Raw genomic sequence first — 12058 nt, 5'->3', positions numbered from 1 at the left:
AAGCTCACAGAGCCATGAGAGACGAGTCTCCATCCCTCCCACGCTCTAACGACAATCTGAAGCCAGCTGGCCGCGCCAAAAAAGCTCATTCACAAGTCTCCCTGGAAGTCGAGGCGAGGAGGGTCCAGACTTTCAGAGAAAAGCAAGAAAGCAATCTTCTCTGTGAATCTGTCAAGTTTTACAAGGGCATTGCAGGACACATGGTTTGTTTTCCAAACAAAGTTGAAGTTGAGTGAACTACACTCAACTTCACCAGCAGGGATTTTTCAGGCATCAGATTGATTTAGCTGAAACTTACAGCAAAATTATAGTGCATACATTTTAATGGCAGGAAGCTGCAGGTTCCACACCAAACTGATCTCCTACCTGAACTGGTCAGACATTCCCATGATCTTTATACTTGCACCGCAGTCAGAAACGCGTGTATCTGAGCAGAAACTAACCTTATCTTCCTGATATCTTATCTGATTTCTTTTGATTCTTCCTTGATGTAATACAAGGAAGTAATGTGTTTGAGGATTTGCTCTAAAAAAAAAAAACATCTGCAGGTCTTCCTCTATTTCACTCAAATGCGAAGCTTACAAACCCATGACATCATCTGAACTTCACCAAACTGCTTAGAGCCATATTATTCTAACTGTATGTAAACTTCTGACTCTGGAAAAAAAAAACAATTACTAAATGTATATATAAGAAGATTGTCATGTTTTTGTGGCTTTTAGAAAATGGTAATAAATTTGCCATTTTTAGCTGATCTAAAACATGGACTTAAGTCTTATTAAATGTCAGACTTGAATATGCATCTTTTTATACAGTGAATGTTAATATGTAAGGACCAAATTATTGTTCACCAAATAAAGCTCATCATTTTTGCAGTTTTGGTGTTTTATTAACTCACTATTGCGTCCAAGCAATAAGAAGGGAAGAAAGGAGGACAAATTAAAGAAGAGGAGCAGAAAAAAGATGCAAAAAGGGGATGAGTGAATGAAGGCAGAAAGTTCATACAGAAGGATGTACACACAAGTAAGGAAAGAAAGGAACGAAATGGGTGAGGATAAAAGGAAAGAAGGAGACGAGGCAGTAAAGCACAAACACAAGGAAGGAAGGAAAAACTGTTTTGAGTGGCGATAACTGCACAGCAACAGCAGAATCAAGTTCGACATGGCCTTGGATGTAGGTCACAAAACGTAGAGGTGGAAAAGTAAATTCACACAAAATCCTTGCCTTAGGTCATTTCCACAGTTATGTTCCTCAGTGTAACCCAAATCCTCCACCAGGAAAATATATAAAATGTCAACATGGCAGTGTGCTGAGGAGCCGCCATGTGACAAAAACGGCTGACTTTCTCTGGAATCTGATAACTAAAGAGTGGTTAGAGCAACGGCAAAAACTGGGTGAGGCTGGGTGGAGTTTAATGTTCTGAGTGTGTGAAAAGAGACTGACTGGGTTGAGGGGGGCGGTTGGTCACACCGCGGAGAGACTGTCTTTTTGTTCCTAGAATATTGTTGTTTTTACACTGCTTCTGTCAAGAGCGGCATTATCTAATTTACACATTGGGTAATTGAACAATGTTGAAACAATAAGGGTGACCAGTGAAAAATATATTGCAACAGCATAAGGCATTTTATCCCAAGTTATTTCTCAATGGCTGAGAGACCTACCACGACGTGGTGGAAGAGCAGCTCCCAACACTGAATCAGCTTCTGGTTGCACACCATGTCAAGGAAGTCATAGATGAAGTAACCTGTTGGGACAGAGAAAGTTCGGTCAAGGTTAACGCCACCAAAGCAATTCATAAGAAAACCAAAAACACAACAAGTTGTTTTGACACAGGCAGCTTTGAGCTAATCGAGTGCATTGGGAGGCTGTTAGGGGGCTGCTTTCATGACGGCAGCGATGGCAACCAGGAGACTTCCTAGAGAGAGGCTATTCATATCCACCACCCGCTTCTCGCCACCAACTGTATCCATGGAGACAGCTTTTACGAATACCGGGGTAAAAAGAGAAGAGAAATTGGTGTTAGGAGGGGCAGGGAGGAATGAAGGGACTGAAGGCTTCGGTGACAGGGGAAATTTGACAATTTAAGTGTGACGTGGCCAAAAAGATTACGAGAAAAACCCAAGAAGAGACAACACAGCCACCTGATGCCACAGAGGTCGCATGTTTCTGCTACCTTTGGACAGCAGTTAAAACGGTGTCCAATGTATGCCATAGAATTAAAAATGCATGTTTTTCAAACGACCTTTGGCTTAAATTTCTGCCAATGAGATGCAAGATAAATATATAAGCAATGTAGCTTTAATCATGAGTCCTGCTTACCTTTACTATTAAAAACAACACATCTACTTCAAAGTTGTAAAAGGACTTGATTTTCCACAAAAATCCTAATTTCTGTATATTACGAAACATGAAACACTGTAACACTGTTTTTCCAATACAGCCACATGCATAGCAAGATTTAAAAAAAACTGTGGGAGAACAGCTTGAGGTAACCTTGTTTGGAAACCAAGGTTATGTTAACACTGCAGCCCGAAGTGACCCAATTCCGATTTTTTTTTTTTTTTTGACGTAATGCGACCTGTATCTGATTTTTTCATGACTTTCTGAACAGCACAAGTGAGATTCTTTCTGAATGCAACCCAAATCCGATACGTATCCGATTCAAATGGGACCAAACGTCCAGGTTGCATTTATCCGAACTGATACTCGACAAATGTCACTATTCTGCGTCCTGATACAAGCGGGAAGAAAAACAACAACCATGACGGACTATAATGAGGATTAAGTTGTTAATGTGCTGCTCCGGTCGGACAACAACTTCAAATATGTAAGCTATGCTCCACTGTAAGCCTCCATGTTAACGTCCACAAACAGTGAGCACTTCTTCTTTTTATGGCGGTTGGCAGAACACTGAGAACGCTGACGTTATTGTGCCCTCTACTGCGCATGCGGGACACTTTCAGGTCGCTTGCCCGTTCACACTGGAGAACGCATACTGGTTGCATCTGTTTGGAAGTGTGAATGGTCACGGCAAAAAAAAAAAAAAAAAAAAAAAAATCAAATTTGACAAAAAATCGGAATTGGGCCACTTCGAGGTGCAGTGTGAACGCAACCCAAGTAAGCAAGAAGCTAAAAGAGTTACAGTGCCTTCTGGCTCAGTATCTAGAAAATTTGGTTAATGAACAAGCTAACATTAGCTTGTCAAGCTTCCGACATTACTTTTCAAAGATAGGACAGTAAATTTTTTTTTTACACTTACTTTGTAGCTACAGCTAAATTTAAACAATATTTATTTCTATTTGACTTCGGGAAAACATAGCTTTTGTTGCGTTTTCTTGTTCAGTACTCATATTTGCAATTAAACACACTTCTTTTGTTAGATAGCTGTGTTCACTATCAACTTCTTCACTTCCATTGGTTGTAACAGTGCTGCCTATACACAAGAACTCGCTCTCACTGCCCCCAGTGGACAACAGCAGTACAACATGCACATAAACAGAAAGTGACAGGATACAGAACTTGCCACTGTACCTTGCAAAGTAAATTAGAAAACATGAACACAGAACACAAAATAATTCAAAGATAAGAACATATTCTCACAGCTTTTAAGCCCCTGCACTGATTTTGAATTTCATCATGGAATTTAACCTTTGGAGTTTAATTTGGAATAAAACCTTGTTCCTAAAAATATCCACAGCTAACAATGACTCAAACTTAGAAATATTACATTATAAAAGAATAATGATTACATAAAGTCATATTGTTTTTGTTCACGATCATCATACTGAGCCACATGTCATGAGAGTCTTTCACTTTTTTCTTTAAAAAAAAAAAAAAAGTCATATCTGACCTATATTTAAACAGAGCATGCAAGTGAGATAGAAAAACAGACATCAAATTTGTCTTCCCAAAGGTGGAAATTTCTTTTTGTGCAATCTGGGATTGAAGCCAAACTACAGCTTACTTTGTATACAGGGCAACCCTGCATGTAACAGATAAGTTGGAGTAAAATAGATAAATGAAGCAGCTTTTATTTTCCTTTTCATGAAACTTGAGATGTCTATAGTGGTCAACATATTTACACAAGAACCAGGTGCACATAATCGGGGCTTTTCGTCCTTAAATAGGTTAGTCAAAACCACATGGGTTCAGGCAGATAAATGACTCGTCTGATGACTGCTGGAATGACGGGGAAATCTGATTAGGACATCAGCCTGTCACCAACTGTGCAACCAATGTTTTTCTATTTCTCCAAGTATGAATAAAGTTGCCTTTTCACTGCATCACATGTACTTTAACTTGGACCATTTATAAAGTTACATCCATGCGCACCATGTGATTCTGCTGGTATAAAGTTTGCACAGTCTCCAGGTTGTACTGTGTTAGTTTGGCTTGTTTTTCTCTCAACTCACTGCCGTACAAACAAACAAACAAAAAAAGAGAGAGAAAATCAGCCTGCTTGGACAAATCAGGCACCATTTCTTACCGGTTTGATATCAATAGTTTTATGTAATTCGACACCCTACTCAATGTATACTAATTCCAATTAATATCTACCAGCTTCAGGTTGCTTATTATGAACTGAAAAGAAAGGTGGCAATGTGTCTCAAATAAATCTAATATACAAAGACATACAGTAGTCACTAAGTTATTTTGCTTTGATATAAGGTTCTCATATTTCAAAAGGATTTATGGATAAAAAGCGGGATTAGGATCCCAATAAAAATGAGCACTAAGATAAAAGTTTCAAAGAAAAAAAACACAATTAAATAAAAGACAGATTTGAGTTTTATTATTTATCTACATAAATAAAAAATTAATAAATGATTACTTTTCTTATTTGTTAAATATTTATGTATTAATCAAAGGTAATAAATTAATATGATTGATTTATGATATGATTTAATTTATTGGTGTTATTTATAGTTTATTAATAAATTCATAAATTACTAAAAGAGATGATTGATGGAGAATAAAAATCAAACCATCTATAGATACTTTGCTGTGACACAGAGAGGCAGCTCTGTAACTTTTTGACCGTTTTTGAAAAAATAAATGTTTTACTAACATTTTAAGAAGAAATTTGACGCAAGGTTTGTTGCTAATTGTAGTTTTTAAAGAGAAGCTGGAATCAGCCAAACAGGAATCAGTAGGTCGGAGATTCGAGGAATATTGTTGATCGGTAACCGGCCAGAAAATCTCTTGACCTCTGCCCTTCCACTTCCTATACATATTGAAAAATCAACAATGGTCGGGACATTTTGTCCCAAGTATTGGACAGAGTCCCCACTCTCCAGAAGGAGAAGTCTTTATTTTTGTGACTGAGAAGTTTTCCGCTTGATGAAAACATTTAAGCAAATATGTAAGAAGAAAAAAAATAGAGTTTTCAGGATCATGTCACTTTTCTGATGGGAAGAGTCAAGAGAAGCACTTGTGTAGCAGCTGGTGGGTGGCAGCTCTATTCTGTTACTGTCTCTGATGCAGACAGCCTGCATTGTTGGACTGACTTTTTGTATCCCGACGCAATCACTGGCACAGTGACATCACGAGTGTATGTGTTTACGCCTGTTGCCTGGTACAGATCATAATGACCGTTACTGAGCTTCACATACCAACACAACATTACAGCTCCTTGTTGCTCCCGCTTCCAGCAAGCAGGGCTGGGCGTCCTAAAGGAACGTCAAGCATCCGGAGAATCTTCAAGAGCCCTTTATGTACAAAATGAATCCTCCAAACAATTGTTTATTTAACAGAGAAAAAAATATTTGCTCTTAGATGGTTATAAGTAATAATGAGAGAAAGAAAGAAAAAAAAAAACAGGGCAAGTTGATATTTTAGAAAATAGTTGGACATGCACTCCTAGGTTTGAGGAATTTTAATAAACTTAGACAAAATTTAATTGCACTAAAGTTCGAGAACAGGTTGTAATATTCACTATTGAAAACAACCAGGGAAGTTTAGAAAAAAATTGTCTGGAAGGAGAGTTATCAGAAAGAAAACCTGCATGATTACCATCGAGACGCTGAGAGTTTTCTTTTGAAGACTGCTCACTACACGTCCTAGACGGACTGCAAAGGTATTTACGCTTAGAGAGCTTATTCCTCGTTACAGATGCATAGTTTATTTAGAAGTTGCTCTATATGCTTTCATGATGCATCAAAACAATGATTGTCTTACAGTGTGCAGCACCGTGCAAACACATTTTCCCCTTGAAACACAAACCTTAATGTCTGTTAAATGGGATTTCATGTAGTAAGTAGACCAACACAAAGTAGGAAAATAGAAGTGCTTTTTGCTACATCCCCACAGCATGGTGGTGCCACCATTATGCTTTGCTGTGGAAATGGTTTGTTTAAAGTGATATACAGAGTTTGGTTTAATTTTGAAGCTATGGCAAAAAGTTGTTTTTTCCTCATCTGACAAAAAACATCCTTTCTGTGGACCCTTACTGCACCACTGCTGCTGAGAATCTAATATTCTCCTTCAATAGATGATACACTTGGCCTTTCTGTGTTTCACCCATCTCTCTCTCCTGGTAGACAAAACTTTAGCTATTACTAACTGCATGAACTCTTTTCATCCTACAACACTTGAAAACTGGCTTGTAGAGGAACTACCACTGACCTGAACTCTTTACTTTTTGTTTAATTACATAGAAAATACTTCTAGATCAGCACATCTGTGTTTCTTATTGGGTGTGTGTGAGGGGTTTTTTTTTGTAAACTGGGGGTTTCCTCTCCACTGTTGACACAAGTATGAGTATTGATAAGTATGAGGGATTGCTGCAAAGTCAACCACAATATGAAAGCCAGTGTTGAGTCCACTTGTCAACACAAGCGTCTCCAGAAGGAGTGAATGTTGTAAACTCTGTCATTTGTACCAATGGTTTCTTTACATTTGCCATTTTTAAATAAACTGAACTTGCAATCAAAGAATACATGTAATCTTCTTGCAATCCATCTTTGTGATTGGATTGAATTGATTTCTTTTTGTAACGTGCCTTGAGATGATGTTTGTTATGAAATGGTACTAAATAAATATACTGAATTATTTTAACTTAAAAAAAAAAAAAACAAGGTTGGAAAACCACGTATGATTGCCCTTCCACTTCACATTTGTGTTCTACTTAAATGTGAAGTAGAACACATTTCTACTTTTGTAGAAATGTGTTCTACTCTTGTAGATTTGTACCTCTTTTTTTAGAGGTAGAAATAGACAGTACCTTTAAGGTACTGTCTATTTGGATGGACAGTTATTAGGGCTGTGCAGTGCCAACACATTCAACGGGCCCTACGACCAAACCACTTTTGAATGAAACCATCAGCTGGTTGCTGTGCTCATACTCTGCAGAGAGCGTTAAATGCGTTTACCTTAACGTATAATACAAAAATAACAGCCTTGTTTTGGCGCCATGAACTGATGCAGTCAGTACTGATTGAATAAATTCAGCGCATCTGATGCAAATGTTATATTTATGGCTGAGCAGTAACCAGCATGTTGGTTATTTTTACTTTTGGTGTCTTTAGTCAAAGACTGGTGACAATAGAAGCGCTAACAGCTCTCATAGACTATCACTGATTTAAGATATTTTTCCTCAGATTCAGACACGATACTGAAAGCGAGCCCGGTCTGGTTCTAGTTGGAAACGAGTGGGATTTGTCAAATGTAGTTATAGTGTTGATTACTGCTAATAACATGTTGATAAAAGCATTTGTTCGATGTATAGAAACACTGAAGGAATACAATCACGAGTAGAGACTCTCATACTATTTGTGAATCTGATTAAACGTGAAACTCTCTAACGTGCAAATAGACAAGTTTACTAATGCTGGACACTAAACTCAGCACATCTCCAGAAAATGTGACTTTCTGAGATAAAATGACAGTTTTTTTCATGTTTGCCTTTTCTGATTTGGATCACAGAAACAACAGTTTCCAATTACAAATCAAACATGACATTATACACAAACCAGTTGCTGGTTAAAGGACTAGAAGCAGACAGTGCGTGCACAAAACTTTCATTGGTGTGAGTAAATGTGGGTGCTGCATGGATGGACTGTTGCTTAGGTAAGTCAAAGGATGCGACTTTGGATCAAAGTCAAAGCCAGGACGCATCATGCAAACTCCACAGATACTTCATCCAAGAGCAAAAAAGTAATTGAGTTTTCTTGGCTGTGTGGACTAAGGCTCCCCTTCCTGGCTAACTGAAAGAGGGCTACTGCGTCTTATCCTCATTTGTAAGAAAGACGAGCTTCGTTGAATGGAAATATTCATCGTTTTCTATTTTAAACAGCGATACTTTTACCGGCATTTTTACAAACAGCATCTTGAGTCACAACTCAGCTATAATACTTTGTATGTCTTTATAAAAATTTGCCTTTCAAGACTGGCTGCTTTTCAACTCCTCACCCACTTCTTTTAATCAAACTTTCTTCAGAAGCAATACTTTTCAGAAGAATTGCTTCTGAAGATGGTTAGCTCTTCAATGAGTCACTTATCTCGGGCATCAAAAAGACACTTCTGTTGGATTACAATCCATCTCTTCATCAATCTCTCAAAAAGACAAATGTGTAACAGCTGTGCCGTCTGGTGTAGCAGCATGTCAGATATTGTCATATTTACGCAAGTAACTCTTTTTTTAAAAAAAAGTTTTAGGGGTAGTTTTACTATACCTTACTTTTGAGTTTTACGAGAGTAATATTTCTGACTTCTCCAATCCTGGAAAGTAACTTTTAATTACATTTGTTCTTGAATGAAGCCCAAGCTTGTTTTACCCAAAAATGCACCAGACACACACCTATACTTTATGTTTAAGTGAGACATCTTCATCATTTAAAGCCATTTTCCTTCTCCTGCGCCTAATGTGCCATTTGGATATCAAGTGAATATACGTAAACTATTTATTTTATTACCAGAGGTACCTCAACACGTGTTCATTACATCAAAGTTGAAAAAATTGATTTGGAAACCATTTATTCTGCCTGAATTTGTTATTATTATTTGATGTATTTGTACTTTTGTACTAGTCCTACTTGAGTTTTACTTTTACTGGAGTGAAGATATGTTCAAATGGTGCAACTTTTGAGTGCGCTGCCCACCTTACTTTAGAATGGGAGACGGGTAAACATGCCCTCCCGCCATAACTGTATTTAATCACATTTAAGATGCTACTCACCGATAGAAAGGGACACCAAAGCATGTGAAAACACAGAGTAAGTTTCTATCAGATCCTCAGCCATCTGTGGATGTCGGAAAAAGCTGGAACGACAAAAAAAAGGTTCCAATAAGCGCAATTTAAAGCTGAAACCGAGAGAACTTTGGGAAACCAAATATTTCTGTGCCATGCATGTATAAAATTCCTTCTGCACCACGTCAGTCTCTACAAGTGGAACAACGGGAATAGCTGGAGCCGCAAATCTGATTTTGCGACTACATGCATGGCAGAGATGCTGAACTATTGCGAGTTTTAAACGCTACTTGACAAACTCACCAAAGCACAGCCCAGATCGCCGTGATGAAGCTGTGCACGAACGAGGTGGAGATATTTCTCCATTTCCACACATTCCTGCTGGCTGACTCCGGGATGTGAAGCCTGCCGATCCCCGCGTTCACCAGCTTAAACAGGGCCACCGAGCTCCCGGTGGTTAAAATCACAGAGCCGAGCTCCATGGCGGAGATGCTGGTAGATGTTGCGTGGGTGATGATTCAACAGGCCACGACAGTCCACGGCAGGAGAGAGCGGCGTGAAGGCGGCGGGAGCCAAACACAGATCCACGGGCAAGCAGACGGACGACGCAGAGAGATAGTTTGGAGACCCGGAGCCGAGGAGATCACGTTCACATGCCGCTTGTTGCCCACCATTCACTGGTCTCTGGGAATATAAGGCGGGGGGTCGCAGAAATCACACGGTTGTCGTGAAAAGAGAAAACGTGGATGAGTGGGTGATGGCACCATCAGCTGGTGTTCCTCTGAAGAAGCGCTCCCTGCGCACAGGTAGAGCCGGTGAATGTAGGTGTGAAGCCGTGTTGACAGTTGTGAAACCGCCCTTTTGTAACAACTCTCCCCCCTTCAGCTTGTGTAACTTTTTGACATCAACAGAAACCAAGCGGCGGCCACGCCCCGCCCTACTATGAAGGGGCGTGGCTACGGGCGCGTTCCACATGTTGTGATGCGTTCACTTACAGTGGGAAACAACAAAAAATCAATTACACAAGCTCAACCGGGTTGAAAAAAAAAAAAAAAAACATTTTTAGTTTCACCAAACCCCGTAGTTGACAGGTACACTGTAGTTTTTCAAGTCGGCAAAATTATTGTTAAAAATAAGAAAAATAATGTGATACCTCTTCTTCCAGCCTCAAATGGCTGTTCTTTTCCTTGTTTTCTTTGGTCACCAAGCCGTGTTGTGCAGTGTCAGAGAATGCGATAGGCTGATGTTGATCTATGGAAAAGATTTGTATTTGGTACAAAATTAAAATACCATTTCAATAGGCGGAGCATGGAGTTCAAGTTAAAAACAAAAGCCCCTCTTCTTGTCAAAGTAGATTACTGAGATGTTATTTAAAGCACAGTTCATGATTTAGGATTTTTTTTTCTTACTTTTTGTGAATAAGTGCATTTGTGTACACTGATAGCAGATTTCTAAAAGCATAGTTTGGTTGGATAGCTTTGTTTCTTGTTGTTGTTGTTGTTGTTTCTTTGAATGAATTAAAAGCACAATTTATATGTATTTGAAAACTGCATACACCCTATCACAATAAATATGGATGTAGATCTTTGGGATTGATTGCAAAATGACCTACTGAATTGTGCCTTTCAGGTATTTGTGAATTTTTTATGATTATTTTAAATATGTGTCATGCTTTCTGCTTTGGTTACATGACAACATTTGTCCTTGAACTGTGAGAAAATGGGTCCACATTGCCTCTTATCTGATATCATCTTTATCAGCTTTATTTAATACATAACATGTAACCTACATGAGAGGTTACCTAATATCTTTCTACTTCTAATACTGTTCATTAAAATAATTAAATAGCAAAGTGATTAGAAGTTGATGGAATTTATTTTGGTCTGTTACATTTTTCCAATACACAACATTTGCTGTTTATATTTGTGGATTATGGTTACAATACCCATTTAGTAACCATTTGGATACATTTTGTATTTCAAAGCATAGCTCTTTAGTGAAGTCTTTAGAATATTTTATAATCAGCACCTTAGGCCAGTGAATCGTGCAACATAACTGATGTTTTTAAGCAAACCAGTAATGTGTTTTTCATTAATTCACAGACACAATATATAGTTATTTATGCGCTGTCTGTGATTTCAAATGATCAACATCCTCAGGTCTGAGGCTATTTAGAAACCATCAACATAACCAAACAAAATCAAATTAATGGGGAAGCAAATGAAAGGGTGCAATGATGAAGTTGTTACAATAAATATAAAAAAGTAACATACCAAAATCAGACATGATCCATCAATAACTAAACATTTAAAAATAATTTTATGAAACTCTAAAAGGATAATGATGTCCAAAAACAGAAATAGAGTAATACTACTACTACTACTACTACTACTACTACTACTACTACTACTACTACTACTACTAATAATAATAATAATAATAATAATAATAATAATAATAATAATAATAATAATAATAATAGGATCAGTGTTTGATTATTTTTGAATAAAAAGTTGGTTTATCATATCACGAAGAACCAGAAAAAGTTAGGAAAGACTTTCTACTAGAAGGTGTAATTTTCATACAGCTCTTAAACGCAACCAACCTCGTGTATTTCAGGCTCAGTGGAATCATGTGAAAATTAGGCATTTATGTGTGACTCTAAACCACCCAGGACAAACACTGTGCTGTGTTTTATGACTACAGTTCATTATACACCTGGACTGATTGACTGAAGGCTGAAACTCGGAGATGTTCCACTGCGTCTTCCTTCGGCGCCCTTTTCATTCAATAAAGCGCCTTCCAGCGGACATGAATGATAGATGTAGTTTTTGGAGATATTGCGACACCTTTTGGCCAAGAAAAGCGAAG

General features: G+C 38.0%; 1 protein-coding gene across 1 annotated transcript in view; it reads right to left on the bottom strand.

Moving 5' to 3' along the window:
* The window catches only part of tlcd2 (TLC domain containing 2), a 30530-nt gene extending 20365 nt beyond the window's left edge, over nt 1-10165 (bottom strand). The window contains exons 1-3 of the mRNA XM_005801042.3: nt 9491-10165; nt 9176-9258; nt 1662-1744 (exon numbers count right to left, since the gene is read on the bottom strand). Coding sequence (XP_005801099.1) covers nt 1662-1744; nt 9176-9258; nt 9491-9669 — 345 coding nt within the window. The 5' untranslated portion in view covers nt 9670-10165. The remainder of the gene's footprint in view (nt 1-1661; nt 1745-9175; nt 9259-9490) is intronic.
* Between the last annotated feature and the right edge of the window lie 1893 nt (nt 10166-12058).

This window comes from Xiphophorus maculatus, chromosome 18, assembly GCF_002775205.1.
Source record: "Xiphophorus maculatus strain JP 163 A chromosome 18, X_maculatus-5.0-male, whole genome shotgun sequence".
Lineage (NCBI taxonomy): Eukaryota > Metazoa > Chordata > Actinopteri > Cyprinodontiformes > Poeciliidae > Xiphophorus > Xiphophorus maculatus.
The sequence above is the reverse complement of the archived record's forward strand: the minus strand, read 5'-3'. Positions and strand labels throughout refer to the sequence as shown.